The sequence below is a fragment of the Polypterus senegalus genome, chromosome 9 (assembly GCF_016835505.1).
Source record: "Polypterus senegalus isolate Bchr_013 chromosome 9, ASM1683550v1, whole genome shotgun sequence".
In the NCBI taxonomy this organism is placed as follows: domain Eukaryota; kingdom Metazoa; phylum Chordata; class Cladistia; order Polypteriformes; family Polypteridae; genus Polypterus; species Polypterus senegalus.
This window is the reverse complement of record NC_053162.1, coordinates 560,457-588,070: the sequence shown is the minus strand read 5'-3', so window position 1 is coordinate 588,070 and position 27,614 is coordinate 560,457. Positions and strand designations below refer to the sequence as shown.

Here is a 27,614-nt window from a genome sequence, read left to right as displayed (position 1 = left end):
AATTCTAGAAATGACCGATGAAAGACGGCATATACAATAGAAATGGAAGAGATGTGCTATACAAGACGTGTGAAAGGCGCTATATTACATCGGTGAGCAGGATAGGTGTAAACCGCACACGGCACTATGTAGTAGATAGATGTGAAAGGCGCTATATCACCCTGACAGATGATAGATACTGTTTTCTAGACACATACTTGTGAAAGGCGCTATACTATACAACACAAATCGGTTGCCCTGCCATCCTCTTTCCCTTTGCTTGTCATGTGCTGCACGTCTGACGGATGGCCTTGGACTCGTGACGATACGACTGTACAGCAGACTCATGTGAAAGGCACTGTATAAGAGATGCGATTGGAAAGGCGCTATATAAAACAGTTGTTAAATGTGCTATATAAGACAGATGTGACGGCCACTGTGTCAAGTAGATTGGGAAGCTGTTGTATATCAAATCCAGTATAATAAATAGATGTGAAAGGCGCTATATGAGATAGCGTGTGAAAGGCGCTATATGAGATAGCGTGTAAGTATTATATGCAGCTGCTGCGAACAGCACTATGAAAGTGGAACAGACGCTATATGATCTTTAGACAGATGTGAGACTGTGTAAGATGAGCAGACATGAAAGGCGCTATATAGTGTAATAATGATGGTGACGCTGCAGTGACACTTTGTGGCCAGGGATTAATAAAGTATCTATCTGTCTAAATGAAGTTCATCTCTGGAGGGTGACGGTGTCTGGAAGAATGTCACCCGCCATGCGACTGCTACAAGTGCTGTGGGCTTTAGATGGATATGAAAGGCGCTATACAAAGTAGAGGTGAGAGATGCTGTATACGATTGATACGCAAGGCACTATATTAGAAATGTGCCAGCTGGCGCAATATGAAGTAATCGCGTGGCCGTTAAACGCCGTATGTCACACAAGCCAGGAGTGAACGGCGCTGTGGTGGGCTGACCGGAGACGTGCAACGTAAAATGTCAGAAGTGGACTGGAGAGTCCATGAGAGAGGTGAGAATGGCGCTACAGTATATGTGGCGATAAACCGAAGTTAAGGACTCCACAGAAGCCGATGATGACGATCATATAACAACACGCGATTTGTCTTCTCTGCCCGTTGTCATCTGTCGCGTTCGGCCCACATTGGTGACAAGTGTGAGGTAAGAGTCCCCCCGGACCACGAACACGGGACAGTACAAATGCTACCCCCTCCTGCTGTATTCCGCCTTGCTGCCCTTTTGTTGATGACAGAATGTAACATTAACCACAACCTTTGTCAACCGCTGCAGCTTTGGTGACATCTCGTATTATTCCCATGGTGGTCTGCACATATCTTGGGTGCTTTTCTAGCTATTGTTATCATTTAAACGTGCCCACTGTCCCCACTGAGAACCACTCCGAGGACACTTGTGAGGCTCACAGCTGGGGACCTTTCTGGGGTTCGCCGGTATTTGCAGGTGTCGGGGTCTCGGCCCCCTCTTTGAGTTTCGGGCGCGCTCTTACACGACTGGTCATTGAGATCACATTGAGGGTTTGGGTAGGGGTGTCCAGCTCCGGTCCAGGGCGCCACAGTGGCAGCAGGTTTTCATTCTAACCATTTTCTTAATTAGTGAGCGGCTTTGTTGTTAATTAAATTCATTTAATTTAGGGTTAGCCTGGCTCATAAATAGCGAACTTGAAGCTTCTGAAGCCCCTCCAAGGCGTCCCGGAGGCTGTCTGAGTCAGTTCAGCGCTATACGCAGCGCCACTCGTCTCTCGAGCCCACGTCCCCCACTTATTATGAAGGACTCGGGTTGGCCAATCAGCTTCTTCATTCTCTGCTCTAGACGGGCTCTAGGACCCAGCGTGAAGGCGGCCGTCACCAGTGGGCGGGGTCTCCCGCGAGTAAGAGGAGAGCTGAGCACAGCGGGACGGAGCGCTGCGACATTTGAGATCCCCGAGCTTCGCCACTGTCAAATCATCAGCATGGGTGGCGTGCATCCGACTTGGGACGGAGAGATGCTGCGGAAAAATCGACGTGGGCTCTGCAGGCGACTAACGGCAGGGAGACGCGAGCTGTTGTAACGGTATGTGTGCGCGTGCGTCGTGACTGCAGCGGGGGCGCGTCCATCTATCTATTAATCTATAGATGGATCGATAACGGGTGGCGGCCGGCACCCCGCTGCACTGCTTTAAAGGTGGCCCTTGGATTATTGGATTATCAAAAACAGTTTCGTACGGGCAGCTGACCGGCCGTCAGAGAATCTTTATTTTATATAGCGCCCCTCTTAGCCAGTGGCGGCACCGCGCGCTTTAAGATGTAAATGTGAAGGAGAAGCGCGTGCTGTGCCGACGTTAACATCAATCAGCATGGCACGTCGTGCGGATCGATTCGACGGCATTTGCCTTAATGAAGCCCATCGATCCGCCCGCCTCCATGACCGGCACTTCCACGAAGCGCAGGACGGGTTCGCCCCCCGCTGGGGTCGCTGCTGTGGCCTCTCTGCTGCGCTCCTCAAGTTACAAAGCTGCTCGTCCGGCTGAGGTATAAATAGCACGACATTTACTGGGTCTGCTCGCTCAGTTAACCAGTTTGGGTACACAGGGGTCTCGACTGGCCCAGTTCGGGGGTCGCGGGCGTCTTTTACAGAACCTCCATGTGCCCTGACCACGATCACAAGTGCTTATCTGCTTCGCCATGATACGCCCCGAACGAGCGATAGCGGGGGGCGTCCTGGTGGTCCAGCGGAACGAATCGAGTAGCGAAAAAAAAAAAAAAAATCTGCATCATAAGGAAACCAGTTTGATTGTCGTGGCCTACTTTACGACGTGTCCCAATAAAAAGAGCCACGTTGGGTGGCACAAACCACCAAAGGGATCACCTGCAGGCCAGCTGGAGGGTCGTGGATTGTTACGTAAGGCAGTGGTGGAGCAGCTGCAGTGACCGACTGGGATCGATAAGCGAGTGCACGTATGCAAGTGACGTGACCCATATAAGGGGACACAAAGCAGGGGTGTCACAGCCTGTGTTTTAAGATTTAGGTGTCACATACTCTGAGTATGCAAGCTTGGACGATGAGGGGCTATACAAGGATGGCGGAGGGAGCAATGCAAATATTAAGGGACACACTGTGACAAAGGTGACTTTTGACTGCCATGCTGAACAAATTGGTACAGAACAGAAAGTGCCCGAATGGCCCTGAAGTCAGCAGCAAAACGCACGGTGGGCAGCAGGCTGACTCGGCTTGACCGTCAGACCTTCCTTGGCTTCCAAAGCTTCACTTGTGGCCAGCAGGTTTCAGATTTGGGTTCCTCAATGTGAGGAGCTGCAGATTTGAGAGCTTTGGTTAATTCCATTGGCATTTTCAGGTCTGAGATGAATTGGCGTCCTGTCCAGGTGTTGTTCCTGCCTTGTGCCCAATGCATACCAGGATTGGCGCCAGCTGCCCCACGACTCGGCTCTGGACAGTCACAGTCACCTCTGATTGTAACAATGGCTGTCATAGTTTGTCATACTTTTTTTTGCTGTCCTGCTCCAAACAAATGTTCTTCTGGGATAACAACGGTCTACCTGAGCACGCTTGGTGTGACTGTCTTGAGGTGACTCAATAAGAAAGGCCATCTTCTGTCCCACATGAACCAAGAGCAGCCACCTAAAGTCACATACCAAAGACCCCGAAACCCGCACAGCCATCATGTGCACGACGCTGGCCTTTATGCTTCATGCCAAATGTCCCCTCGATTTGGAGGTTTTGCACTTTATGGGGTCCTTTTTGTTTTTGTGATCCATCTCCTGACCCCTGAGGTGGTGACCCATCAATCACCCTGTGCCAGGTTGTCTGAGTTCACGGATTCAAGCAGCAAGTCCTCACTGGTCCCTTTGTTAATGCAGAAGGCAAAGCAACACCAGCAAGTCCAATCCAAAGAATCGTCAAAACACAGCAGAGGGTCCCAAGTGCAGAAATCCAATAAACCAGCGAGATGTGCGCAAACTCCCAGCAGCCTTCAAAACTGGGGGGGCGGGGGACGACCCACCAAACACCGCAAACCAGCAGCTTCCATAAGCAGACCAAAGTGACCCAAACACCATCAACATACGCCAGAGACTCCATGAGACGCCAAACGTCACCGACGTGAAGCCCAGCCAGGAGCTCAGACGCGGACCTCTGACCTTTGACTTTGGTCCTGCACTTCCAGCTCCATCTGTTCTCTCAGCTTTCTCTCTTTGTCATTGTCACCGTTTCGCATTTCAACGCCTCAGTTGTATGGGTGTGACGCATGACGTCACCTCAGTGCTGTTCTAAAAGATGGCAGCGCCAAGCAGCCGTCGGCCACATTTTGGGTTCAAAATAAAAAGACGCAGATTTTGAAGTGTCGGGCTGTCGGTGACGGTTCTGATTTGTCCCTTTGTCTTGTGACGGCTCCCACTGGTAGTCCTCTCACGTGGGTTTGCTTTAGTTGTGTTGGTCTTGTTTCTTGGTAAAGTTTGGACTGGCCTGACTGCTGGTTGGCGCTTTGAGGGGGCACAATCCGATTCCCTGGTTGACTTTTATGGATAACGTTGTTTTATTGGTGTTGTGACCACCAGGGGTGCCAGCCGCCCCGAACACGAGATCGGGCACAAGACACACTTTTATCTGCTTCTTCGTCGCTCGCCAGCAGCAAGCACCATACAATTAAGCACCTAAGGTGCAATGCAGCACAGCGCTCTTCTTCTTCTTCTTCTCCCCCCTCATCCTCATCCTCAACATCTCCCTGTCTTCTTGGCCTCCACTCCTCCACAGGTCATCTTCGTCCTCTTCCTCCCGACTGGCCCCTTTTTAAACTGCACCCCGGGAGTATTCCAGGTGTCTCGTTACAGAGGTCTGGCAGAGGCCAAAGCTCCCCCTGGTGGCATCCTTGGGACCCAACAGGGCTGAGCCGACCAATACCAAGTCCCATATCGCCCTGTTGCACCCCAGGGGGGCTGTCAAATAGCAGTTTGGGGGAGATCATCTCCCCCCGTCCTTCCATTACAGAGGTGTCCCAGCCGGGTACTGGCGCCAGCTGCCAACCATCACAGTGTTCAAATATTTTCCATCACACCTTCAGGGATTTTATGGGTGCTGCCATTTTGGGTTCATTTTTCGGTCCGGTAGAGAGACGTGTGACGTGTGACATCAGGTGGCATTGTCCGTGTTTAATGAAAAGGAGCAGGAGATGAGAACCCGGAGTCAGAACTGAAGCAGCGTGTTGTCCGGCCCAACACCTCGTTCACAATTGACATGAAGGGAAGTTCTAGTAGGTCACCAAAATGGTCTTGAAATGCACACCGTGACCTGTGTAGGGTCGCTCAGGTGACGTCCGGGTGACACCACTGCACGATCGCTCTAAAATGGTGCCCCCCGTCTCAAGACAAAAAGACTTTTGTTAACAAGACCTTCCAGGGGAACTGAACTGCTTAGGTGGGAACACCCAGAGCAGACGTGCTGGTTGTGTAAAAAGAGACCACCAGTCATGGCGGGTCTGAAGACTGCGTCCGAGATTGCGGATTAAAATCTCCAACAGCAAATCGTGGGGCGGGCAGCTTTGCTTCATTGGCTCTCAAGTTCAGTGAGGTGACCTCGACTTTGGGTGACACATTGAGTCTGACACTAGGAACTGTGACTTTGTGGTTTGCTCTTGCGAACAGTGGGGGGCGCCACCGAGTCCCAAACAGAGACACAAGTCCCACTTCTAAGACTTTTTGATAGAAGACACTTAAGCAGATCAAATGTTCATTCTCTTTCTCGCCTCTCCTACACCCGACTCAGAGTCCCCGAGGTGTGGCCGTGGCCTCCTTTTCAGTGACACGCCTTGGCTTGTTGGAAGCACTTCCGGGTCATACAGAAAGCAGGCAACACCACGTCTATCCTACCCCAAGGACCCCTACAGGGCTGCACCTCTGGACCCCAATTCCCATGCAGCCCTGCGGGTGTCCAAACTGGGATGACATGTGAGGAACAACACTGCCACCTGTTAGTCTGGGGGGTGAACTGCTCCCGGCTTCCCACTCTCATTATGGATGGGCATAACAAGACGTCCCAGCCGGGGAGTGTCCACAACCTGGCCATCCTTCCATTGTTATGCCTTCCCATCAGAAACCTTCTGCCCGTCTGTCCTACTGGGTGCCATATTTGTGTTGGTCCCAGCCCTTTCTAGTTGTGCCCATGTGGCCTGCCACTCTCCAGACCTTTGCTTTCCCTGGTCTGCCCACTGCCACCGTGTGTCCCTCTCGATACAAAGTTTGTGTCACCCAACACAAAAATACATAAGCAAATGTCCAAAAGTCAGCGGTCACAGCGTCCGGAGGCCAAACGAGAGCCCCAACTTAATGAGCGGGTGGGCAGCGGTGCCATCTCAAAGACGGGCACTGCTGCGATTTCTGCATTATGGACAGCTTGACTGGCTACCTTTTCTTGTCTTTTTATCATTTCTTCAGTGGTTAGCGGATTATCCCGTCCTGTTTCTCATTGATGACGCCACACTTTTGTGTTCTCGATGTCATTTATAGGTCGCTCCTTTTGCTTTTTCCTCATATTTTTCAATTGTTGTGCCACAAATGAAAGCCACTTTGATCAATTTCAGCCACCTACGCTCCTGCCTTTCATGGTGGGCAGTTCACATGACTTGCCAAGGGTGGTGACCCAGACCACCGCAGTGCCCTGTGGTGAATTCAGGGGTGCCACGTGTGGCATGCCACTTTGAGGAGGGCACTAGAAGACTCTGACTGGTGGCCGCCTGACAACTGCAGCAGAGGAGGACTTGTGAGGACCCCGCGGGCACATCCTGGCACAGAGTGGTAGAGAGAGTGCAAGTGGTGCTTTTAGGTGTTTATTTGGGGTGGTCTTGGGAGTGAAGGCTGGCAGAAATCTCGTGGCGGACTGGTATGAATGGGCCGCCCTTCAGGCTCCTCGTGTATGAAAGGCACTATATGAGCAAACTGAAGACCTCGTCTCGTCTTTAAGTGCCCTTGTTAGGCCCTCGCAGCGGCTTTACCCGCCGTGCAGGTTTCTGTTCTTTTATTTTTTTTGATTTGGCTTTGATTGATTGTTCTTTGGCTTTCTCGTGTCATGTGACCTGCGGGCCCTTCGTCATCTGTGTAGGCCGCAGCCTGCTCTGGAGTTTGGGTCTGTCCTGATGTCGCTCTGTGGCCGTCGTCAAGTCTCGTTTTATTTATTTATTTATTTGGTTTTTTTTTTGAAGGGCTCTGCCGTTTTCTGGGTGTCAAGCACATCGAGAGCCCGGCGTTGATTTAAGGGACCGTGTGGCACTTCACGTAAGAGCCGAGTGGACAGCCTCAGTCCGTACCTCCTGTTCTGAATCTGCTGGCGAGACTCAGCAGCCCCTCGTCGGCTCCGAAGTAAGTCACCTGATCTGTTGGGCGCTTTACACGCCGCACTCCCGGTGCGCCCGTGACAATCGGGAATGAGGAGTGCGTGTCTGTGAGTGTGCGCCATGCCAGAAGGCATGAGAGCCACTTGGTCACCCTAGCGAGCAGCGCCACCCACGTGTGTGTCTGCAGCGTTCTCACTTCACTCCACTGGGACTCCACTGGGAGTTATATAGCGCCTTGCGTGCCGCGCTGATCCTTGAGCCGTAAAGTGTTGTGTCTTAGTGTGGCTTTAAAATTCAGGGTGCTGTGCTTCATGGCCGGGGCACCTGGACCTGCTGTAGCCATCAGTACCTCATACAGGGAGGCCATCGACGAGGGGACAAGCTGCCAGCTATGGTGCCACATTGGCATGCTTGTCATTCTGAAAGGTCGGGCCCCTCTCTACCCTTGGCCACAAGTGAGATTTAGGCAACTGTGTGCCCAGGCTGCCATGCGTCTGATGCCACTCGTTGTGCCCACTCATTTGTGCAGCGGACTTCTTTATCAATCCACTTGTGTGATTCTTCGTAGTCCTTTGTCTCCTTTTGACGAGTTCTGTTTTCATGGATTCCTTTTGTTTAGATCAGTAGCGGACTCTTTTTTCGTTTTAAATGACTTTATATTTTATAGATTTCTTTCTCTGTGTAGCGCATATTTGTTTCTGCCTTTTCACTGCTTATTATGTTTGTGAACTTCTGCAGACTCCTTTGATTAGGAATTGTATTTTTATTAATCACGTTGTTTTTTATTTATTTCTTTGTTGGTTTTCTTTTATTTCTTAAGCAGACTCTTAGTATTTCTTTGATTTAATTTTATTTGTATTTATTCGCATGTATTCTCATTCCGTGTATCTCCTCCATACGTGACTTTTGTGAAGTATTACTGTTATCAGTCGCACTTCTGCTCGTTCCGGTAGTTAATTCCCTTATTATTATTATTATTATTATTATTGGTGTATTTCTTTGTTTGACTTTTTATTATTAATTCAATTCATTTTTAATTACGTGTTCTCTTGTTTATTTTTTTGTTCCGCTTTCTGGACCACGTGACCCCGCTCAGCCCCGCCCCCCAGCCCGCTCTACTGCCGACTTCCGCGCAGGTCCCTCGTGCCGCTGATAGTTCGTGGGAGGTGTTTGTCCTGAAAGCCCCCAAGTGATGCCCGATTTGTCCCTTTAAAGGCACCGCGAGACGCCCGGTCGAGTCTAACGAGGGGTCCTCCGTGGTCTCCGAGTCTGCGCTACAAGCAACCCACAGAAGAAGAAACCCACAGCAACCCCTCACTCCCCCCATTCGCCCCCCTCTGTGTCGCTATCAGTGGCAGATGGATGCCAGATGGACACTTTTGGTCGCTGGGATTCCCAGAACTCTTTGCCCGCCCCTCTTTTATCCGAAAGCCGACACGACGTGGGTCAGAAGCGTCGTATAACGGGAGCAGGCGGAGGAGGCCGCTTTGCCAGGTAAGGGGGCGGCTTGGACCCGCGGTAAAAGGCGCTATATTGAGGGGGATTACCGTACAGCTCGGAGGTCACACAAAGAGGCCGAGTGTGTCTGCGCGAATCTGTCCTGATGTCGCCGTCAGCTTCAGCAAATCAAATCCCACTCGGTAAGGTGGCAGGACTCGAGGAGTTACCGGGGGTTTGAAGCTCGTCAGTGACCCCCGGCAGAAGGATGTAACTGGACGGTAGATGTCGCAGTCTCTTTCACGACATGCTCTGCCAGTGTATTGGTGACCACCGTCACCAGCCCCTTTAAAAACTGGTGACAATGGAATTGCATTTTTATTTCATGATGCCCTCATGAAGCGACGCGTAATAATGAGGTTGAGATCACCTGGCAGGTGTCACTACTTACGAAGGTCCTGCCCAAACCCTCCGGCCTGTCAGAAAACAGAAACTGAAGCCGCCATTTTTGGACGATTTATGAAGGCCTGGACATGGGAACTCATTTTATAGCGCCTTTCATCTATCTATCTATCTATCTATCTATCTATCTATCTATCTATCTATCTATCTATCTATCTATCTATCTATCTATCATATAGTGCCTTTCATTTCTACCCGTCTGTCCGTCTAATAAGGCGCAGCTTGTCTTTTCATTTTTCTTATGCGCTTCTAATGTTTAAATCGTTTTTTTTTTTTATGTCTGATCAGCAGTGTGGTTTGAAATCTGAAATCCCTTCAGTCCAGTTCAGAGTTTGAACTTCATGTCCCGTCCCAACCGGGTGGGACGTCACAACAAATAGGTGGTTGGATTTTATTGGCACTGGGGGGTCTCGGCGCGGGAGGGCACGGACTCCGACTTTTTTTTTTTCCTCGTGATCTTTGCGCCTGCGTACAGTGGAGACGTTAGCAGTAACACAGACCCCCAAACATGGATCGGGCGACCTCTAGACGAGTCTCATTTCGCTTACGACGTTTGAAGGAGCGGAGGGACGTTCCTGGTTGTTCTCGCCCACCTTCAACACTGACACACCACCCTGAACACCAGACGTCCGCTGACTGCTGCGCCACTTGACGCTCTTTTCTGCGGATCCGTCAGCTCGCTGTGACAAAGAAGAGAAACACAAAGTTCGTCGCCGTCACTGTGGGCGGAGTCATCTCTGACTGACATGTCAGTCGGTAGACCCCCGGGACCCCGTCAGAGGAGGGATGTCGGACGAGGGCGCGTTCAATGGGAAACAGCTGAGTGACGAGGTGAGGAGGTCGTCGGGGGTGTCCCTGTCAGCGCCTGTCCGCGACACAGGACTGCATGGCACTTTATAGCCTGGTGAGTGTCGCCCAAGCGCCCGTTATATGCCCTTGACTCGCAGTCAGCTCACGTCGCATTGGCCTGAGACGCTCTCAGTGCTGCCCTCTGCTGGCTCGGTGGGCACTTTGCGTCGTTCGCATGCAGCCACCTCGCAGCGTTCTGTGCCCCTTTCGTCCAGACCAGGAGCGGCTCCTCCACTGTAAGGTGGGTTGGCGCAGGTGGTGGTTGGATGTTTGCGGACCTCCATTTTAAAATCACAAATGGCTTCAACAGGATTTGTCTCAGTCCTTGTTGAGGACGCGTGTCAGCCATATAGCGCCTTTCAGAGAGATGCCTTCTCAGGGCACAGTACATTTGTGACGCTACAATGTGACCTTAGGCTGGTGAAGTGCCACATTGACACTCAAGCAAGGACTAGTGAGGGGGACTGGACTGGCTGCCATGTGCTTTCATGAGGCGCCTTTCCACAGTGATGCCACCCAAGGTGTTTATTTCTGTGTTTCTGCACTCTGAGCCAAGAAGGACTCTGAGGGTCACACGAGGGGTCAGTCTAGTGCCCACCGTCATTGTGAACATTTCTTACCAAGCGCCTTCTGTTTCCGTAGTGCCCACCATCCTGAAGTGCTTTACAGGTTTGCTTGTGTTGAGAGTCACCTGACTGGGTGACGGCGCGGTGACACCCCGTGTGAGGGTGGCAAGTGTGACAGCTGACTTTACTCTCAAGTCTTTCTAAGCCGAGGTCACCTTTTGTTTCACAGGAATGAAGCCCACCACGCAGAAGGGGTGAAGATCCTGGAGGACTGCACGGGATGGGCAACACAAGCAAGAATAAGGTAAGCATGATGGCAGGCATACATCGGGCATGAAACGGCCATTGAGTGAGTAGCACACAGAGCTGCAGGACCAGACGGGCACAAGCAGGGTGTGTGTTCAGAAACGGGCAGAGCAGAGCCAAGGAATGGGCAGGCAGAGGGGGCCACGGTTTGAACCCACAAGACATCAGAGCTGAGCACAGTGAGGGTCGGGCTGGCAGGTGGCAAGGCAGTCGGGCACCAACTATCAAAGACTGCTTAGTAAGCTGGGTGTGTGGCACTGGGGCACTAGGGTGGTCTCTCTGTTGTATAGCACCTTTCACAGCCAGTTTAGAAAAGAAACACAAATAAGGTGACCCTGTATGAGGAGTGCATGAAGAAACCCTACATGGAGTGCCCATCTGTGGGGGCACAGTCTCTCCGATGCCAGGGGAGCCTACACAGAATCAGTCAGCAGTGCAGTGAAGCCCACTGGTGTCAATAGAGGTGGTCAATCAGAGATGAAAGCGTGAATATTGGCAGCTTCATGTGTGGTTCAATGGCGAGTGTTCCTGTGGTATGAAGCAGAATGGGCATTCAGGGGGAGATGGCTGGCATTGGGGCATGGGGTTCCCATCTCGTTGCTGCCTGTTAGAATTTGGGGGAGCGGGTTCAAAGTGTCGAGACTCCCACCACAAAGCTGATGCTGAGCTTTGTCAGATCGAGGATTCAGGATGAGGGGATGAATGGAGGGCACTGAGGTGATGCCCGGGTACCTTTTATTAAGGTGCATTAGATTACCTTTAAGTCACACGGTCACACTGACCACCTGCAGCCATTGGTCCCTCAAAGGCTGATGTCTGACTGGGGTGGTCCGCCATGACCCTCCATGGTGCTCTGATTGTGCTGCCCACGGACTGCCCTCATGTGTAAACCTCAGCCTTGCCCGCTGCACCTCCTCTCTTGGTTTCTCATTTTTTTCCATCCAGTCTTCTTCAGTAATGTGTGCCAGCAGTCATTTCCCCAATGCCCACTTCAGGCTTGTGTCTCTAATTTGCTCTTCTTCTCCTCCCATCCCGAGTGCAGCCCGGCCAGAAGATGGCAATTTTCGGTGCCATCTTCCTTGTGATGACGCTCCTCATCCTCTACAGCTCCAACAGTGGCAATGAAAGCTTCCGCTACATCCCGCTGAAGGGCGCCCTGGGCTATCACCTCCATGGCCGCACATCCAATCTAAAGCAGTGGGCAGATGGCAATGGCTACCTTCCGGTCTATGGAAACAAGGCAAGTGGCAAAGGGGTCCTCTCTGTCTCGAGCCCCTTCCTGGTGGTTTGGATTTGTCAGGTGGCACTAGCCTGGCCATTGCTGAAGCTGTGAACTGGGTGGGTCCATCATAGGATGGTGTGCCAGTCCACCTCAGGTCACCCTGTGACACACATGGCATGTGGGTACTTAAGAGGGCATCACTGCAGGTTCCTGCATATGCCGCCGACTTGGGGTTTGACTTTCATTTTTATTGAGCGCTGCACGTTATTACAGTTTTCATTTTCGGAGCTTCATTTCCAGGCCCTGCCTTGGCAGAACTTACAGCGATGTTCAGGCTGCCCTTGAGGGTCGCTGCCCCAGACCACCCCTTGGTGACGTTTTCTGTCTTCGTTTTCCCAGACGATGCAGCTCCATTGTGGGCGATGTGCGCTGGTGACGAGCTCAAGCCACCTGCTAAGCAGCAACATGGGCCCGAAGATCGACCAGGCGGAGTGCGTGATCCGCATGAACGACGCGCCCACGACGGGCTACGAGAAGGACGTGGGCAATCGCAGCACTGTGCGTGTCGTGGCGCACTCCAGCGTTTACCGCGTCATCCGACGGCCCCAGGAATTTCTCAACAAAACGCCTGATGCCATCCTTATCTTCTGGGGACCCCCCTCCAAGATTGGCCGGGAAGCCAAGGGCACCCTCTTCAGGCTCCTGCAGAAGGTTGGCATGGCCTTTCCAAACCTGTCGGCCTTCATCGTGGCCCCCACGAGAATGCAGCGCTTCGACGAGCTCTTCCACAAGGAGACGGGCCGAGACAGGTGGGTACCCCGGGTTACGTGAGCACTTGAGTGGCAGGGGTCTTCTGGGTGGACGTGGGCAGGCTGAGGTTACTGCCACGTGCCCGTCACCAGCCGGGGGCCTCTGACACGCTGGCATCGACCACAGCTCGGTCTTTCTTCTCCTTGGTGGTCTTTGTTCTGTAGTCGACAGGAGGGGGTTTGAAAAGGTGGAAATGTGAATACCTGATGGGAGGTCTGAACCTTATGAGGGGGTCCTGGGGGTCGTGGTGGACTGTCACCATTGTCACATTCTGGTATTACAGCCTCATCAGGTAACACTCGGGACCCCAGAATGACAAAGCGAAGGAGAGCAGGACGGGGGGAATTTTGCAGATTTATTACAAATCAAAAACTGAAATCTGGCACCGGCACGACTGTCTCGGGCCTCAGCTGCAGCCCCTTTGGCCGCCATTGCAGCCTGGGGGGCTTCTTGGGTTTGAATTGGGGGACTGCCATTCTTTTCTGCAGATTCCCTCAAGTTGTGTCAGAATGGACAGAGACCACCGGTGGGTGGCTCTTGTCAGGTCTCCCCTGAGATGTTCAAGTCCAGGCTCTGGGTGGGCCACTCAAGGACATGCACAGAGTCATCCCAGTGCCACCCACTCCCATGTCGTCTTTGCTTTGAGACCCTTCAGTCCCGGCTGAGGTCCAGACTGCTCTGAGCAGGTTCTCGTTAAGGGTCTCTCTCGTTCCCTTGACCCCGTCTTGTCCCCGAGGGACACTGGGTCAGACGTGACATGTGGAATTGAGGCCAAGCAGTTCCACGTGGGTCTCATCAGACCAGAGGTTTTTGGTTCTCACAGTCTGAGGGTCCTTTTGGTGCCTTCTTGCAAACTCCTGTGATGGAAATCAGGGGCGTCAGCGTCCCCAAACCCCAACACGAACACACTCTGCCAGACTACATTTCTCAGCATGCCCTGCTGGCTTCCTACTGGGCACTGATATCCGGGGATGCTGCCATCTAGCGTGATGGGGGAGTAAAAAGCCCCCAGCGACGTCTTTCCCTTCCAGTGGGCTGTCCGTCCATCCCTCCTGGTCCTTTCTCCAGGGTCTGATCCCTTTCTTCTCCCCAGCTGGGATGCCTATCTGCCTGTCAGGAACCTCCCGTCTGGGTAAGGAACCATCCCCTCTTCTGGCCGGGATGCCCATCCAGCCCAGGTGGGATCTTCATGTACCATTTGGCCACTCTCATGAGGTTGAGTGATGGTTGCCCATCTAGAAGTTTCCACCATCTCCACCCAGGCTGTCTGGTGCTCAGCCACAGTGGCTGTTGGGTTTTTGGCCGCCTGTCTTCCCGAGGCCCTGATTGCTCTGTTGGGCTGGTCAGGCAGCTCTAGGAGGAGTTGTGGTTGGTTGTTCCAAATGTCCTCCATCTATGGATTTGTAGACCACTGTGACCACCCTTGGGAGGTTAGTTCGTAGCCTTCCACAGTCCTATCTCTAAGCTCCTTCAGCCTGATGGCTTGTCCATCGTCACCTGCTGGACCCTCTATAGAAGTCTGTGTGCCTCAGCTGATCTGACCTCAGGTGACCCCCCAAACATCTCATTGACGCTCACCTGAGTCAGACCTCCAGTGTCGTAGCAGAGGGTCAGAATGCGTTTTTGATTTTGAAGTTGTGTTTTTTCGTGTTGTCCTTCTGGGGTCTCGCGTGTTACTCGATGAACTAAACGATTTTAGCTCCGGGCTGCAACACAAGACGGTGACAACGGTGAAGGGTCTGTCAATGTGCTAGGATGTGGGGCTCTGCAGCGCCCCCTACGTGTCGGCTTTGGCTCAGATCAGAGGAGGTTACACTTCAGCCCCCCTCATCGGCGTGAACTTGGGGTCTCCATGTTACAAAAGGGACGCAGCAGCGCAGCCCAAGAGGAAGTCCAGAGAAGATCAGGACCACGGAGAGCCAATGAGGAGGTTGAAGAGATGACAGGACCGGGGGGGTTCAGACTATGAAGAGGGTCAGTCCTGGGGGTCCCAGCGGTTACTCTAATTCTAATGAATTCTTCAACCACGAGACGGGGACCCCGGTGGGAACTCAGGGAGGGCAAATTTTACACATTAAACGTTGGAAAGACAAAGAACCCCAGACGTGTGGAGACCCCAGGAGACAAACTAGGGTGGCGGACGGGAAGCTGGGAAGCTTTCAGGCTCGACTTGGCATAGGAATGGTGGGCTTGCTGGGTGGAATGGCCTGTTTCTGTCACTGTTGTCACACCCTCCCGTCTGCTGTGTCCCACGCTCAAGAGGAGACCCCTGTGGAGACCACTTTACTGTCTGTTTGGGGAACTTCAACGAGAGAAATTCCTGAGAAATGTTTGGATGCTTTTGGACGGGACCTTGGAGTTCAGATGTACGGTCAGAGGTCCACCTGTGCGTCTTCACATCGGCGGGTAGCCAGCGAGACCTCAACTGAGGGGCCAAGAGTGCAAATCGTGACGCAGCCTGAGCCCCTCGCACCAGGGCAGGACAGAGATGTCGGCCAAGCCGGGGGTCAGAACGGCACAGGGAGAGCACAAAATCCATCTGGGGGTCCAAGCACTGTGGCTCAGCAACATTAGACTGGAGACCTGGAAGTCAAAAATCCGAGCTGTGAGCAGAGAAGGCGGTCGTCACTGTCCCTGCGCACTTCAGGCAGGGCTGGGGCTCTCTTGTTGTGACAGACTCGGCCATCGAGCTCGGCCATCGCCTTCACCTCGACTGTCCCTTTGGTGTTTCTGTTGAGCCCAAATTTCTGTGGGTGTGGCCTCGGGAGGCGGGGCCGCTCGGATGTCACTGCCGCTGGCCCCTCCCCTAACTGATGACAAAGCCAGCAGAGGAGCTGTGAGGCTGTGGAGTCCCCGCAAGTTGTGTTTTCTTGCAGCTGTTTCTGTTTTTCGGACCACTGCTTGTGGTCTTGGATTTTGTTCTTTGCTTTGTCAGCTTTGGATTTCTTTTCAGGCAGACCCCTAGTTTTGCCCTTATTGTTGGTCATTTATAAAGATTACTGTGTGGGTGGTTTTCTGTTTTTCTCTCCCTTGGTATATTCTGGAACTTTTCTTGCCTGCTGAAGGGCCTGCAGGTGGCAGTTGGAGCCAGCCTCTTGAGGACAGACTCCTTTGTGGTGGTCCCGCGCCCCTTATTCGTCATGTCTGGGACCCTTCCCTTCTCTCTCGTTCTAGTGGTCTAACAGCGTTCTTATTTTTATCTCGTGTTTGTTTTTAGGGAGAAGTCGCGCTCCTGGCTCAGCACGGGCTGGTTCACCATGGTGATCGCCATCGAGTTGTGTGACAGCATTCAAGTCTACGGGATGGTGCCGCCCTACTACTGCAGGTACGGGCCAGATGCACTGCGTTATGGTGCCCCCTTTAGGCCATGGGGTCTGTAGTGGCCAGTGAGACCCCCCACTGCCTTCCCCTTGATATTCAGGCGAGGCCCTGACCGCGTCCCCTTGCTGGCCTGCATCACCGCACTTGCCAGCTCAAGTCAGCCATTTGTCCATCCACGCACCTTCCTAACCTCATTGGCACAAGGCAGGAACAACACCTGGACAGGATGCCAGTCCATCGCCAGGTGAACACACACACATGCCAGGGTAGCCTAATCTGCATGTCTTTGGGAGGAGACCCGTGTGGACACAGGGAGCACTTGCTCCAGGCAGCAGTGCCAGCCACTGTGCCACCGTGCCACCCTCTGTTCAAGTCAACTCAAGTTTACTGACACCAAGAGCAGAAAGCACGTCGAAGCTACGGAGGTCCACCTTCAGACGTGAACTTTGCAGGGGTCCTGATGAGCAGAAACGAGGCCAACGAGGAGACCTGACCAAGGATGGCACTGCCTGTCGGTGTCTCCTAAAGCACAACTTTCTGAGATGGGGACGGAGGAGGACTTGAACCGATTTCTTTTTATCCCTGGCACTTTTGAATGGCGAGAAGTGGAAGTGCCGTCTCAGAGGGGAGACCCTCCTGGTGGTCCCACCCTGTCAGAGTGGACAGCTGAGGCCTTGTCACTTTACTGCTCTCCATTTTGCAAGTTGACATTAAGATTTACACGACGACAGGCTCGGGCTGATTAGAGTGGAATACACGATGGGGGGCCGTGGTGGCCAGAAGTCACTAAGAAGGCTAATAAGATGGTAGGTGCTGGCATAGCGCCCTGATGGGTGTGAGTGTGCAGTTTTGGTGTCCTTGAAAGACGAAGCAGCGACGAGCGGCTAACGGAGATGAGGAAGTGCACATTCAGTCATTGGCTACTTGTATATAGCGCCTTTCAGCACAGTGAGGAGCCACCACAATGTGCACCATCACCTGGATGACGCTTGTGCCAGGATGCTCAGCACACATCAGCCATAAGGGAGTTAAGGGAGGATTAGGGGGGCCAGAAAGACCAGGCATTTAGCCCGGATGCCAGGGTACATCCTACTGTTTGTGAAAGATGCCCAGAGGTGCCAGGTCCTCGCTTTTACATCTGAAGGGCAGTCAGTGCCCATGTTTACTGCACTGGCATCCAAACTCAACCCACAGGGTCAGCACCCGCTGCTGGCATCACCCACACCTCCTCCTCCTCCTCCTCCTCCTCCAAGTCATGGCCAGGCCCAAGTGTGCTCAGCTTCAGGTGGGTGACCTGCTCTGAAGGTGACGTGTGGAGGAGGTGACCCAAATAGGGACTAACAGGACGGGCGACTGAAGTTCCTAAAATGAGGACAGGAGCTCATCAGGTGACTCAAACTCTTAAACAGCAACACGGGGCACAGACTGTCACTCCGTAAAGGTGGGATTTGCACCAGTGCTGCAGAGGAGTGTGTGTGTGTGTGTGTGTGTGTGTGTGTGTGTGGAGTAAGTGACCAAGTGGTGTGCTGGACCTTCACAAATTAAAGAAATCTGGAGAATGGGACTGGCGGGCTGGTTGGGCCGAATGCCCTCATCTCAGCCATGTTGTTTGAATGTTTCTTCCTCCATCGTAGATTGCTGCGCTGCCATCTCTAGTGAGGGGCCAGACTGGCATCAGTCACAGTGGGGTCTCCGCCCCTCTCTTGGAGTTTGGCCTTTGTTCCAAACTCGATCCCAGCTGTGACTCCTGACTGACCCTCTAGGAGGCACTGTAAGGCCGAGCCCATCCTAAACGTAACACTGCCGTGCCCATCTACCAGCCCAGTGCCCCACTGATGACCACCCTGACATGCGGATCATGCCCCCATTGAACCACAGTAGCTCATTTAAGGTAGCCAACATCTTGTGACCTAAATGGTTGCCCTGGCACAATGTGAACCACAGACTCGTGGAATAACGCGCCAGGTGGTCTGGTGGACAGCAGGACTTTGAATGTCTTGAGTTCTTTTAGGATCGGGGAGTTTCTTGGTCCAGATGGCCTTCTCTCCTCTAAATTGTTCCACCATTTATAACAATGTTAGCATATCAGCTATAAAGACGCCGCTCACTTAGGCAGTAATGGGCGCTGTTGCCCCTCTTCAGATGCCATGACTGTCCCCAGGTATTCTGCCCTGCTTGTCCTTTGAAGGTTTCTTCTCGGGTCACTTCCTTCTTCATTCATTTTTGTACCATTTGCTTGTAGAAAAGGAAGTCACCTGCCACTGGAGCCCAACTGGTTCCATTCTCATTGAGCTGACTTATCCTCACCGAGCCACCAGGTGAACCCGTGACGGCCATCACTATAGACTGTATATACACTGTACATATAGACTATATACACTGTATGCCCTGAGGATGAGGGCAGCGTGCCAGCCTCCGAGTCACTCACTGAGTCCTGAGTGGTCCTCCACTTGAGCACACACTAAACTAAAGTCCAGGTGATGGGCCTTGGTGGTCAGTCCATAGACATCCATGCTGCAGCTCCTCTTGGTTGCAGTGGTGGGGCCATAGAGACCCCCATTCTGTGTGGGTAAGGGCCAGTGGGTGACTCAGTGACGTGTGCAGACAGTGTCAGACTGAATGGGCACCCATGTGACGTCCATGGGGCTCAGTACTTGAGCCGTCCCCTGAAGTCGTCTGGTGACCTGAGACTGACCGACTGCCAGGCCCTGCACCTCTGATGCCACAAGGACAAGCGTGCAGTGAGACGAGTGGCCTCCAGGAGTCCGACGCTTAGGCTGGCCAGAGGACATGTGGCATTTCAAAGGACTACCTTAAATGATCCAGGGTGGCACAAGGGTCCCCACAGCCATTTGGAGATCACAGAAGATGGTCACAGGAGGCCTGGTGGGTAACACAGAGCGGCTTTCTCAATTCACGGCACTGGGCACAAGGCAGGGTGCCAGTCCATCACAGGTCCCACTTACACACACACACACACACACATGTTGACCCGATAAAGGGGCTAATTTAGAACTGCCAGCGGCCAGGCCCAGACATTTGAACCCAGGGTCCTGAATCTGCGAGGTGGCAGTGCTAACTGCTGTGCCACTCCGCTGCTCCACATGGCATCTGTCGGTGTCCTGCTATCTTGGCATTTCATTATCTCGTTGCCAGGTATATCACAAAGCCAAGTCTCATGTCAGACTTTGGGTTTGGAGCAAAGGCAACTCAAGGACCGTGGAGATCAGAGGGCATGGGCTCGGCTGGTTGGTATTTTGGGCTGGATAGGCAGACAAGGCGCCCAAGTGACTTGAGAGGACTGCTCGGGTGGCACTCTGTTAGTGCTTCCTGAGGTTATGCTGCCTCCTCCTGGTCCCACCTGGCCACATGCATTGAGTAGTCGGTCCACAGATGGCCACCTGGTCACAGTCCATCACCACTCGACCTGACTAACCACTGCCATCCTTCGTGTCTTCCAGCTCCAGGCCACAGCCCAAGAAGCGGCCCTACCACTACTACGAGCCCAAGGGGCCTGACGAATGTACCACCTACATCCAGAACGAGCGAGGGCGCCGGGGCAATCACCACCGCTTTATCACCGAGAAGCAGGTGTTTGCTCGCTGGGCCAAGCTCTACAACATCACCTTCTCCAACCCTCGGTGGTGAGTGCCAAGACGGACTGAATCCCAGTGCCCTGGGAAGGGGGCATCTCCCTGAGGTGAAGTGCCAGGAAGGCCTCACTGTGCTGTCCTGTCCAGCTCTTGATGAACCACGACTGCCAGAAAGGTGCCAGCCTGAAGAAGCGGCAAGAGATGTGCTCGACAGCATGGGGCGGTCCAGCCGAAGGGCTACCGTGTGCTGTCACACAGCTGAGGACCAAGTGTGCCCGAGCGTGTTCTTGCTGTTTGGAAGGGTGCTGCCACTCGCCATCTTTTCAGTCCATGCCACAGGTGACGGGTCTGGCCACTTTAGGGAAGACTACGTGTTCTGCAAAATGCCACTGCACATCATGACATGTCACAGCACACCCCTGATTGTTTTGCTACACACTGAATGAGAACAAGCTGGCGCACAAGTCCTGTGTGCTGGCACACTTTTAGGGGCTCATGGTAGTGTGGCCTTTTGTCTGCATGTCACTCCCGGGTGAAGGGCGTCACTGTGTCACAACACCTAAATGAAGACCACGACCAAGGGTGTGCCAGCAGAGCTGCGCGACATCACTCGTGAGCCAGGCCACTAGAGGCGGCCAGGGCAGTGAACGCTGTGTGGGGTCGAGCCTCCGTAAAGCCCGCCATTTCACCACCCACTCATCCCTCTAGGGGTCCTGTCCTGATGTCCATTTAGTTTTATATAGCGCCCCTTCACCAGCCCTGCGTAGATGATCAATTAACTGAATGATATCTGACAGGACCGTCACTGCCAAATATGCTTGAGGCCAGTTGGGGACATTGGGGGGGAAAGAGGAGCAGCAGGGGGAGGCTGACATTCATGGAGTCCAGCCTGAAGTGCAAGGGTGGGCAGCGCAGCCCCTCAGTGCTGGCGTGAACCACAGACATGGCAGGACAGACAGACAGGGTCCTTATTTTCACGTGGACAGACTACTGACATCTGCTGATCTGTCATTATCACAAAAACCAAACGACAGGCAAAGAGCAGGCGAGCGCAGGACCCCATCAGTGACAAACATCACAGAAATGAAAACAAGTGAAAGTGACAAGAATCACCAGGGGGGACACAGCAGAGGTAAAGGGCCACAAGGCTGGGGCAGCAGGGCGGCCATCAGAGCCCCACTCCTCATGTATGTAATTAGGGTGGCATGAGGAGTAAATAGGAATGGCTGGAGGTGGAGCTTTACATACAGCCAATGGAAGGCCTTGGAGGGCGGGGCTTCAGACAAGGGTAGGATAGGAGTGTCCAGGGGGCAAAGGTTTGGATGCAAATTGGGGGAGCCAGGAGTCAATATTGGGCAGGGGCTTACACAGGGATAGGGTGCCAGCGGTAAATAATAATCTAAAGTGGGGGGCCCTCATGCCCAGACCAAAAGTAAATATCAGAATAAAGGAAGGCCTGGGGAGGGGCTTCAGACAAGATGGGAGGGGTCAGGGCAAGAGGTGAACAGCTGGCCATAGGGTGACCTGGGGGAGGAGTCTGAGCAACAGATGGGTGGGGCCAGAGGTGAATAGCTGGCCACAGGGTGACTTGGGGGAGGGGCCACATCAACAGATGGGCGGGGACAAGGTTGGGTTGGGGTGGAGCTCAGGCCCATTTCTGACAGTCTCTGATGGGCAGCAGGGCAGGAATCCAGAAGGCCACAGGTGCAAATGTGAAAGGCGCTATATGACCTGCTGAATAGTAGGCTGCTGCCTGAACTGCCAGTTTATCTTCTGAGCCAACAGAGTTCTGGCACGGCTGCTGCTACAAGAAATGCACCTGAAAGTATTCAATCACACTGGCCACGCTTTCATGGCACACATGCTGTCCTTCAGTGTGCCCACTATTTGGCTGGTGATGAGAAAAGGCCTTGTGGTGTACGCAATTACTACTCTGTATATAGTGCCTTGATCGCCATTTCCTTTACTGGTATTCTTCCCAGAAGAGCGGGCACAGGTGGGCTTTGTGTTGGGAGGTGGGATTGCTCTCACAGAATGCCAGCTGATTTTCTTCAGCTCATTAACATATGAATTCCTCAGAACTTTGGCGGATTGTGACGGCCATCCCAGAAAGTCCAGCAGCCTCCTCACATGTTGAGCACATTAAAGAACAGGCGGCTGGTGCAGGGGTCCAGGACCCCCGACACATTCTGTCATTCAGACCCTTTTTCTTCTTGAGTTTTCTGGCCTATCCATGCCGTCCGACTGTCCAACCTCCTCAAGTGTCCAAAACTGCACAAGCATTTGGCCTGAAGGGTGAAGCAGACAAAAAGCTGGTGGTGGCACCGCTGCAGGGTCCCTTTACAGGTCAAAGTTCATACACGAATGCCAACAGAGCAGCGACAACATGCGAGTGCCAGCCCATCTTCATGTCTACTGACTTCACTCTGCTGTTCATGTCACTGTCCTCAAGCTCGCTACCGGTCGCCACAAAGCCATTAATTACACGGGGCAGTGGTGGTCATTCAAGAGGGCATGGCTGACTTCTTTGATTGGCCACTGAAGACTTCTCATGCGAAAAACAAAAGCGCACACTTGCCAGTCCACCAGTTGGGCCAATAGGGTCATGGTGGCAGAAGTGACCACTGTCCCAGGTTTCCCTTACTTGTCACTCGCTGGTGGGCGAGCCTCTCACCAAACAGCAAGGAGCACACGGTGGGCGCCAACACTGCCAATAATGGGGACTTGCATAGAATGGTCGCTAGCAATGCCCGCCTGCCTGCCTGCCTGCCCGCTCTCTCCGCTCAGGATGAGGGGGCATTTTGTACTTTTGTGATTTATTGAGGGTGACTGACGCTGTGTCTTTTCATGCGCTTTATTTTGTAGTTGTTTTCTAACGAGTTTATGTACCTCGGCGGCTCAGCGTGCCCAGTCTGCCTTTGTTATTCGTCCAGTGGCGGCTTCATGACGTGGGCTGTGAGACTCAATAAAGCCACCTGAGGCTTCCACCACTGTGCCTTGTGTTATTGCCCTCCGCCGTGGCTCATTTGAGGTTTGCCCACTCTGTGGCACCAGCCACCTTTCATTAAACTCTCACTCCACTCCACACCAAGAACATGGAGGTTAATGGGGCACCAGAGCAGGAGGAGGTGGCACAGGGTAGAACCCAATATATGGGATGCCAGTCCATGGCGGGTCACCCTCCCAGTTTCACGTATGCTTTGTCCTGTTTCTGATTGCACGGTCCACCTTCCAGGGTCTTTTTCTGTTCCAGCAGGTGGGGGTGCCAGCCAGTCATGGGCAATGATGGGCCCGTTTACAGCTGATGAGAAAGTCCAATGCATGGCTTTGAGCTGTGAGGGAGACAAGGAGAACACGTGAATGGCACCCAGAAGGCAGTCTGGCACAGGGTGACTCCGAGACTCTGCGTGCTTGTGAAGTCACTCACTGAGCTCCGCCCATCATTTACATATTTAGAAATGAATGGTGGCAGATTCAGATAGGAGGGGCCAGGGTGACGGGCAATAGGGAGAGCTGGGCAGGGCAGAATTAACCATTAAGCTAAACAAGCAGGTGCTTAGGGCATCAAGGGAAGTGGGGGTGGGGGTTGGCACCACCGACATTATCCAGTGCCAGATTTACCATGGACCATATGGTGTGCATAATTGCCAATGGCACAACTGAATGAGGTTCCACAAAAGGGGGCTCCCACATTAAATTTAAAAATGACAAACATGTATAGAAGTATATATATCATGTCGGCTGTCCCGTTCAGTCGACCACTGAGAGTTGAGTGCAGCTCACATATATGGGGGCACCAAAATCTTTTAAGTGCTTAGGGCCTCTAAAGGTCTTAATCCGGCCCTGGACCTGGGGGCGGAGCTTCAGGCACAGATAGGTGGGTTTTAGGGTGCTGAAAGGAAGTTCTGGGGTGGAGCTTCAGATACGATAGGCGGGGCCAAGGGCAAATGCCAGATTAAAGGAATGGCTGGGGGTGGAGCTTTAGACATAGATAGGACTTGATTGGGGCAGAACCTTGGGTATCGGATAGGAGGGGCCAGGGGTGAATAATGTGTGAAAGGAAGCCCTGGGCACAGACCTACAAAGTTAGGAGGGTCCTGGAGCCTCAGACACAAATAGCATGTGACCAGGGGTAGAGCCTGGGATGCAGATGGGAGGAGCCAGAGGTGAATAACAGACTAAGAAAAGGATTGGGGTGGAGCCTCAGACACAGATGGGCGTGGCCAGGGGTGAGTAGCAAAGTAAAGGGTGGCGCTTCAGGCTCAGGTGGGCGTGGCCTGGGTTATATAGCTTATATATCATTTAATTGGACTCTCAAGGGACTGCATTGGGATTGGCTGCCATTGATCAGCACACGTCAAACGAATTCTGAAGAACAGCATGAAGCGTCTTTAGCATCAGGATCTGCAGCCTGCCACTCCTACACTGGGTGGGCATCGGTGGCCCGTAGCTCCTGCCATCCGGGTGTGGCCTTGAAGTGAGTCTTCAGAAGTGCGAAGTGCTATGACCAGAGGTCCCATGAGCTCCACATCGCTACGGTAACAGTCCCCTCGCCTGCTGCTCATTGGCTGGAAGCGCTTGACTTCATCTGCCTTCATTGTCACCTCAGTATAAGAATCGAGGGACCGTGACTCCCAACTCCTGCTGTAGCGGCCCAGCATCGGGAACAACGGGCTACCCCATCCACGATGATCTAAGTGGCAGGCGATGTGTGGACCAAACAGGGTCATCCCTGGACATGTGACAGGGGCTGACGGGGCATGGCATTGGCCTGTGCCAGTGGAGAACTGTGGCAGCACACCCAAGCCATGCCCATAACGCAATGTGGGGTGGTGCTGTTCTGGAGACGGCCCCTCCGCCCCTCACCGTGGTCTCCACTTCCTCCTGGTGCAGCAGTGGTCCTGCAGATGCCCCTCGCCCACTGTGCTGTGCTTTACAGCTCCCTGCATCTCGTCAGTCTCGCTGTCATCTCCACATGGCTCAGCCACGTCCTCCATTTCAGGGGCTGCACTTACTGCTCAATTGTAACATGGCGTACTTTGGAAAACAGCCTGCTGATGACACACGATGCCCCGGAGACATGCCTGCTGCCATGTCAAATGCCAATGGCCTGCTGGGATAATCTCAGTAGTCCTTAGAGAAGTAAAAGATGAGCCTGCTAATCCTCTAATTGACCTGCAGTAGCGGTGGAGGAGGTAGAGGAAGAGGGAGGGCACCGCCTGGCATCAAAAGTCCCAAATACGAAATGAGCCACCAGAGAAAAACACAAACAAACAGCAAGCTGAGGCAGCGCCAGCCAGCCGGACCACTGCAGGTCACCTGGCATGGCTCAGCGGACACAACTCCGCCCACCTGGGCTCGCTGGCATACTTTAGTAAACCACTCCCTTCTGCCCACTGCCCAGGACACGTACGCCTCCCACCTGAGCCTGCTGTGACACTGGAGGGCACGATCGTGTCACTTATATAGCGCCTTTCATACCTGCTGCCTTTCACTCTTTAATTCCTGCTGAGTTCCTCGTCAATGTCATGATTGCGATATAGCGCCTTTCATTTCTGCTTTATATGGCGCACTTCACTGTGTTATCAGTGCTGTGGAGGTCTGCAGTGTGTTTCGTATCTGCCTTATATAGCGCCTTGCACTGTCTTACAGCACAGGGTCTCTTTCAAAGCGTTCGTATTTTGTTTGCTGTACACTGTGTGTCTGTCATATAGCGTCTTGCACTCTTGTCTCTGCTAAACGGTGCCTTTCGTGCCAATCTTTGTCCTTCATATTTGTTTATCTAGCTTTCATATAGCGCCTTTCACTCTGTAAGTCTTATTCACACACAGTCTACTTTATATAGCGCCTTTTACTACGGCGCTGTGCCCTTCATTATTTGATAGCTCTCTATCTCTCAGACTTATATAGCGCCTTACACAGTCTTATCCACATTATAAAAAGCGGCACCTTTCGTGATGGTCTCCATGTGATTTAGCCTTGGTGACAGGACTGGCACTGCTGTCACTGTAAAAAGCCTCCCACTGTTCCTCTCCATTCGAACTGGTTTGGTGCTGAGGTGTCACCCGGCTCTGCTCGGCTGCCAACTGGGGGATGCTGTACTGGGGGATTCTGTGCTGGGAGCGGCAGGGCGCTCTGTGGGCGCATGCGCTCTCTCTCTCCCTCTCATATAGCGCCTTTTCCTGACCTGCTTCTCACTTGCTCGTTAGTACTCAGAGTTACTCGGCTGCTCGAGTCTTCTTCGTTTGCGCTCTTTGTAACCTTCAGCCATTGTCGCGGAAAAGGTGCCACCCAAGGACGTTCGGATTATCGCCGGTCACCGCCACCCTGTACTGGGGTCACATTCGTCTCTCGTCGCTTGTCTCATTCCTCCTTTGTGCGTTTTCTTTTGCTGTCTGTCGGACTTTCCTGGCCTTCATTTGGGTGCAAATGTTTGTCACTCAGGCCACCTCCTGTCACTCGCCTGCGCCGGAGGGGATTGGCACCTGTAGCTCCAGAAGTGGGGGTGGGTCACGGTGGCCTTCAGAGTCGTGTGGACTACCGGGGGGCCCCGAGGACCGGAACTTGACGGTCGGATGAAAAACTTGACAAGCGCACCGCGTCACCGAATTTGAAGCTGAAGACGTGAAGTAAAAGATCAGCCGACTGAACGACGAGGCGGGCAAACAACTCAGCAGTCGACGACCTGAACTGAAAAGGAAACGAACGACTGAGCACGTGAACCGCTTCATTGAAACGGAATTCATTCAGCAACTTCTTTTAAACGCGTCATTTAAGCTGAATCGACAACTTAACAAGTGAACAACTGAATGTGAATTGTAAGAGAGTTTCACTTCAAACATTAAACAGTTCACAGCTTCATTAAAACTTCAGTGGATCCGATTATTAAACCGTCTAACACGGGATTTCATGTAATAAATGGCGTTCATTGAAGAACTGAGTTAGACAACTGAGTTAACAAGCGAGCGTAAAGAATTAAACAGAGATCGAACAACTTCATTTAAATGTCCTTTACTTTGAATGACTAATTTAACTTTTAATTAAACAATTAAATCATCAAACCGCTTCATCGAACGGGAACTTCCTTTCGTTTAATAATTGTTAGCAAAGAGTTAAATAAACGATCTCAATTCGATTTCACGGTTGGCTTAAACCACGGAGTCATGTGACGAGTACCCGGTCGGTCGGTCGGTCGGTCGGTCGGTCGCTCAGGCTAAGGGACTTTTAAAACGACGGAGCGGGCGACGAGACGGCCCGGCGGCTCCAAAAAGCGCGGATCGTCCGAGTCCGCCGAGTGAGCTCACCTGCCGGTCCCGTCCACTGCCCTCTGATCGCATCAGGGTTCAAACCCCGAAAGTCTCCACGGCCGACCGGCTCCTGGGCCCGGGGCGGTGACCTCGTTGGTGACACCTGCAGGGGTTCAAATGAACGCCGGCCTGGGTGCTGAATTCGGCGACACTCCAGGTGACACTCCTGCACCTCGTACGTGATGACCCAAAGTGCCCCGTGGGTCCTTATCAGCTCAAGTCAGTTTGTTCCTGTATAGCGCCTTTCCCTGAGTACAGGCTCGAAGTGCTGCGACACACGTACAAGGCGATGACAAAGGTGCCTCCGAGTGACCCCATTTTAAATACAAACCCGCGCAATTCGGTTCCACGCAGGGCGCTGGACTGGCGTGACAAGGCCACCCGTGAAAGTCCCTCTGTGGAACT

At 52.9% G+C, this 27,614-nt stretch overlaps 1 protein-coding gene across 3 annotated transcripts; it reads left to right on the top strand.

Moving 5' to 3' along the window:
• The first annotated feature begins 1,876 nt into the window (after positions 1-1,876).
• Positions 1,877-22,892, top strand: st6galnac6 (ST6 (alpha-N-acetyl-neuraminyl-2,3-beta-galactosyl-1,3)-N-acetylgalactosaminide alpha-2,6-sialyltransferase 6). 3 transcript variants are annotated; one of them, XM_039762560.1, is made up of 6 exons: positions 1,877-2,067; positions 10,880-10,954; positions 11,999-12,196; positions 12,578-12,987; positions 16,206-16,313; positions 19,771-22,892. In XM_039762560.1, the coding sequence occupies exons 2-6, from the start codon at positions 10,931-10,933 to the stop codon at positions 19,955-19,957; spliced, it is 927 nt and encodes a 308-aa protein (XP_039618494.1). In that variant the 5' UTR covers positions 1,877-2,067; positions 10,880-10,930; the 3' UTR covers positions 19,958-22,892. The 3 variants fall into 3 exon arrangements, with proteins under 3 accessions (XP_039618494.1, XP_039618496.1, XP_039618497.1); XM_039762562.1 differs by lacking the exon at positions 1,877-2,067 and adding an exon at positions 8,435-8,830; XM_039762563.1 differs by lacking the exon at positions 1,877-2,067 and adding an exon at positions 9,727-10,066.
• The last annotated feature ends 4,722 nt before the right edge of the window (positions 22,893-27,614 follow it).

Excerpts from the sequence above, each read along its gene's own strand:
- st6galnac6 (XM_039762560.1), top strand. The coding sequence starts at position 10,931 with ATGGGCAACACAAGCAAGAATAAG. Across the intron at positions 12,988-16,205 it reads AAGGAGACGGGCCGAGACAG|GGAGAAGTCGCGCTCCTGGC; the intron begins GTGGGTACCCCG and ends GTTTGTTTTTAG. Across the intron at positions 16,314-19,770 it reads GTGCCGCCCTACTACTGCAG|CTCCAGGCCACAGCCCAAGA; the intron begins GTACGGGCCAGA and ends CGTGTCTTCCAG.